At 43.5% G+C, this 5,287-nt stretch overlaps 1 protein-coding gene across 1 annotated transcript in view; it reads left to right on the forward strand.

Moving 5' to 3' along the window:
• Positions 1–5,287, forward strand: part of ARPC2 (actin related protein 2/3 complex, subunit 2, 34kDa) — a 32,179-nt gene that overhangs the window by 23,663 nt on the left and 3,229 nt on the right. The window contains exons 8-10 of the mRNA XM_008570730.1: positions 2,332–2,458; positions 4,060–4,160; positions 4,635–4,735. Of these exons, the coding sequence (XP_008568952.1) occupies positions 2,332–2,458; positions 4,060–4,160; positions 4,635–4,735 (329 nt within the window). The remainder of the gene's footprint in view (positions 1–2,331; positions 2,459–4,059; positions 4,161–4,634; positions 4,736–5,287) is intronic.

Genomic DNA, 5,287 nt, shown 5'->3' on the forward strand with positions numbered 1-5,287 from the left:
CCGAGGGTTCGGATCCCACATACAGACCGGTTCCCGCTCACTGGCTGAGCGAGGCGCGGGAGTGACACCGAGGGTTGCAATCCCGTTGCCAGTCCCGGTCCGGTACGGGGGCGACACTGAGGGTTGCGATCCGTTGCCAGACACGGAAAAAGACAAAAAAAAAAAAAAAAAGAAAGAAAGAACTAATGAAATGCTGATAAGTCACCACAGGTTTACAAATACCCCATCTGGTTGTAAACACCAGATGTACTTGTGATGGGAGCCTTAGAGACACTTAGTGAACACAAGAAATTGCAGTTATTATCTGTTCTGTTTGGTCACCTAAGACTAAAGAGTAAAACCAATAGAAGTTAGAAAATTTCCTAATCCCTTAGTAGAATGAAAAATATTTTCTAGAGAATAGCAATTTTAGAAGCTTTGCTTTAGGAATTTCCATTTGGGATGATCTTGACTCCTTCCCTTCCTCCCCAAATATTTTTCCTTTGGGGAACAAAATGTGATTGGAAGGGAGCTAACCTAACCCAGCTTATGGCCATTTCTTTTCCACCAACTATCAGAAGCCAAGCAGTGCTAACTGGAGAGGCAGTATGTAAAACAGGTGAGATGCCAGACTGGGCATTGGGACTCCCCAGTCATTACCTTTCCTTTGCCACTAATATGCTGAGGGCTAGCTGATCCATGTGTATTCTTCCTAGCTACAAATGGAGATGTACCTACTCCTTCCTTTACAGTGTGATGATACTACATCAGCTAGGGTAGAAGTGCTTTCTTTCACTCAGCAAGCCATGTGCTAGACAGCCTCTTTGAAGGACAGGAATAGATACAAAGAAGAATAAAGCAGTATCTTTGGCCTGAGGGACTCACAACCTGGTAGAGAATCCAGATGCATTAATAAACAGTACAGTGTCACAGTAGGGTTTGTAGAAAAGACATGCTAACTCCAGCAAGAGAGCAGCCACCTGCTCCAGGCTATTGGCAATGGCATTATGGAGGAGGTGATATTTGAGCAGCAGTAGAAGAGCATTGCAGATCAAACAGCTTTGTAAACATGCTTTCAGAACTTCTAAAACTAACAGACCTTGGGGCCGGCCCGTGGCTCACTCGGGAGAGTGCGGTGCTGATAACACCAAGGCCCCGGGTTTGGATCCCGTATAGGGATGGCCGGTTCGCTCACTGGCTGAGCGTGGTGCTGACAACACCAAGTCAAGGGTTAAGATCCCCTTACCTGTCATCTTTAAAAATAAAAATAAAAATAAAAAAATAAAACTAACAGACCTTGGAAATCCCTTAGTTCCATCCTTCTGCCATTATCTTGGAAGACCCTCTTGATGAATTTGAATCATCCTGTGTTACTGGCATTGCTGGAAAATCTAGTTCTATTCTTGCAGGTCTGGATTGAGAGAAGGATGCCTTATATCACTTATCTCTTTTCATTTGAATAAAAAGCCTGAGGTTTACAGACTAGAACATGGAACGAATGACCTGGTTTTTATATCCTCAGTCATTTTTCTGTAGTTTATAACAGAATGATGGTATCCATTCAGGAACCAGAATTAAAAATTAGATTTCTCGTGGCACATGATCTCCTTTCTTTATGAACACTACGACAACTCAGCTTCTTCAACTGCATTGTCTTCTGCCCCCAAACAAGGCTTCAGTTTCTCCTAGAGTTTTACTGATGAATTCTAAACAGTAACGGGATCTAAGATTTCTCAGTAAAACAAGACTAGTGAAAGAAGACTCTTCCAAAGGCCTAGAGCCCAGAGAAAGTGTGGTATTCATGAAACTAGAAAAAGTGGAGGTTGGGGTAAGAGGATCAATGAAAAATTGGTTAACTCATGAAGGTCTTCACATGTACAGGTAGAAGGAGTTAAAACTTCAGCTAAGCTTGGGTGCTATACACCCTCAAATTTTAAAGATTTCCTGGAAAATATAACCTCTTTTCCCATTAAATCAAAAGAAAATAAGCAGCAGCAGTGCTTATCTTAAATTTAACCAATGCTTTGCAATTTGTTTATATCTGCTTTGCAGATATAACTTTATTATCTATGTTGGTCCAAAATAGTGAAAGGGAAAAGAATTAAAAATGCTTTTCATCACATTTGAAGATCTGACTTGTTAAGTACTTTGTAATCTCTCCCTTTTGAATCTGCAGAGCACTGATAGCAGCCAGCACTTGTAATATTTCAGGTTTACCATAGTTCACTTTTAGCCACCTGATGGTCCAGAGGGCTACAAAGGTCACAGGTCATGGGGCAAACCCTATAGCATAAGTTGCCACTCATCTCACACCATCTTCTTTTTTGGTTGCTTTTTGCTTTGTCTTGGCAGGAGTTCAAAGAAGGACGCAGAGCCAGCCACACAGCCCCACAGGTCCTCTTTAGCCACAGGGAACCTCCTCTGGAGCTGAAAGACACAGATGCTGCTGTGGGCGACAACATTGGCTATATCACTTTCGGTGAGCAGGGTGCAGTTGCTGTTCTCGTGCAGCTTTTATGAATTCACAGTGCAGAGTGCCTAAATTTGGACAGACCTTGGTTAACATTTTAAGGTGGGCAATAGCAGGCATACCAAGTTGTTCCTGTTGTCATTGCTGTTACTGTGGAGGCATGTCACAGAACATTAATTATAGAGCAGGCCAACTGCTATTTTTGTACAATAATTATTTCCTTTTTCTTTTTTTTTTAACCTGTTTTTCTTAAATCTTAAGGAAAAAAAGGGTAGCCTCTGATGTCAAAAGTTAGTGATAGAGCCACGTAAGCATTGCTAAGCAGCTAGATGGGAGTTTTCTGTCATTTGGCATTCCTTGGTTTTTTGTTTATTAAGCCTGAGATCTAACCATGATTCACTTTCCACTGAATAAATTCAAGTCTTCCCTCCCTTCAATTCTTCAGCCTTGTGAGCTGGCCAATTATTGTAGCTGACAGTTTGGAAAAACAGCTGATTCACACACTGCATCTGATGCCACCAAAATGTCTCCTTTTGTGAAGTTTTATTTGATCACCTCATTGCTGAAGGTGTACCTGTTTATTGGTGATAAATGACTTGATTTACCATATTTGATTAAATCTAAGCTATATTTTTTTTTCACATCAATATCTTTGAAGTTGGAGTGCCTCTTACAGTTCATGTGGCATGCCATAGTTTAACTGGCAGCATTCCTCTCGTTATGGTACATAAAGTCATGGTAAATTTACAGCCACAAATATCTTAGATTCTTTGAAATACAGTTATCTTGTGTCCTTGTGTTTGTTTCTTTTCAGGCCAGAGGAAGTAGGCACAGGAATTTCACTCTTTGTTATGAGGCATTCGTTTTCATTTCAGCAAAAATTGGTAGAACTTGGAGGATTTTTGCTGATAGTGAGACCATTGAGTAGAGTAGGTACAGGAGACATAGAGGCTTCCAGAAAGCCTGAGGGAAAGGGGGGTGCAGGTCTGCTCCAGTGCCTAGAACCAAGCGTAACTGCACAGGCCTTCAGATGGCTGGTGCCATAGGATGGACTTAGCTCGGCCCCAGCCAAAGCAGCTCCTCCTACCTGGCCTGTCAAGAGTGTTCAGTTCCTATACCTTAGTGTTTGGTTTTCACAGCAAGAATTTGTGAATATGGGATATTCTCTGGAATCTAGTTTCTCTGAAGGCTGACTCTGTACTTCAGCACAAAGGACCCAGGACAGGCAGCTTTGTTCTAGTATCTTAAGGAAAACTGTTTCCCAGGTAGCCAGTTAGTGTAATCCTAGAGTCTGCCAAGCTGCAGAGACAGGAGCTAATAGGTGTGTGGCAGACAGGGAATAGGTTTCAGAATGCACAGCCACAGAATCCAGACCTGGGATGAATGCCCAGGATCAAGCCCTGTCTTTGTACCATGAGTTGCTGCATTTGTGCTCATTGGCGCTTCCCCTGGCTATGCTATTTATCCCTTCTTTGTCTCAAGGAAAAAACCCCGACAAAGCCTGGGAATACTGAAACAAGTAGAGTGCACTTATGCAGGGAGAGGGTGAAGTTGACTAAAAGCCACTGTTCTTCCTGACCCTGACGCCTTGTTTGTTCCCCCACCCTCAGTACTGTTCCCTCGCCATACCAATGCCAGTGCTCGAGACAACACCATCAACCTGATCCACACGTTCCGGGACTACCTGCACTACCACATCAAATGCTCGAAGGTGAGATTGGGCCGGCCTGTGGCCCACTTGGGAGAGTGTGGTGCTGACAACACCAAGTCAAGGGTTAAGATCCCCTTACCGGTGATCTTTTTTTTTTTTTTAACAAAAAACAAAAAAGGGTGAGGGGAGCGCCAGCATCTCAGCTCCTGCGCTCTGGGTCTTTCCTTCTACCAGAGCGGGTAAGAAAAAATCATTCCTGTAGCCCAGGCTGTTGATATGACTATTAAGTAGATAGATCTAGAGACTTTAAGAAATCATGGGCTTTTTTCATCTCTCCACTTTTCTCCACCCCTCCCGTCCCCATAGCAGACAGATGAATATGTTTTTAGAATTGCTCACCTTTCTGCTTCCCTACATGGCCTGTGTCAATCCCAGCGTGTGTGTTGCCAAACTTTCCTGATGACTTCTCCTAATGAAAGCAAAGCTGTCTTTCTAGGACATGACTGTTTCATTACCTGTTGTGTTTGTTCCCAGGCCTATATTCACACACGTATGCGGGCAAAAACATCTGACTTCCTCAAGGTGCTAAACCGTGCACGCCCAGATGCCGAGAAAAAAGAAATGAAAACAATCACGTAAGTAGGGCAGGACCGCTTTCCAGGAAGAAAATAGTAGCCACTATGTGTGAGGCTATGTGTGAGGCCTATAGCCACCAGACAGGCTGAAGATGGAAATAACAGGTTTTCACCACTGAATGGGCCAGGATGGGTTTCCTTGTTTCTATATCTTTGTCAACTACAAGCACAGCAGCTAGAAGAGGACCTTTTTACCAAGAGACTGTTCTCTTTGAGCCTGAGTTGAGAGGTTAACCTTGTCCTCATGATCTTCCTGGAGAAATGGAGTAAGTTGCCTATGGACATTTACTTGAGTACATAGGTCTGGAACCACCCTTCTAAGTGTTCTTTTTCCTGGTCTGCTCCTCAGCAGGAGGTTTGCATGGAGAGGAGATCGTCTTTACCAGGACTGGAAGTGATGAGTAGAGCTGTACACGTGGGTGGCTCTGCCTGTAGGGGAGCAACATGGGCTAGAACCTAGAAAGTTCAGTCTGTGTGCAAGGTGCCAGGTTTTGGTTCCCCTTCTGGTGAAATTTAGGCACTCCCGTTCTCAAGATAAGGTAATACGTGCTT

The sequence above is a fragment of the Galeopterus variegatus genome, unplaced genomic scaffold, assembly GCF_000696425.1.
Source record: "Galeopterus variegatus unplaced genomic scaffold, G_variegatus-3.0.2 Scaffold626, whole genome shotgun sequence".
In the NCBI taxonomy this organism is placed as follows: Eukaryota; Metazoa; Chordata; class Mammalia; order Dermoptera; family Cynocephalidae; genus Galeopterus; species Galeopterus variegatus.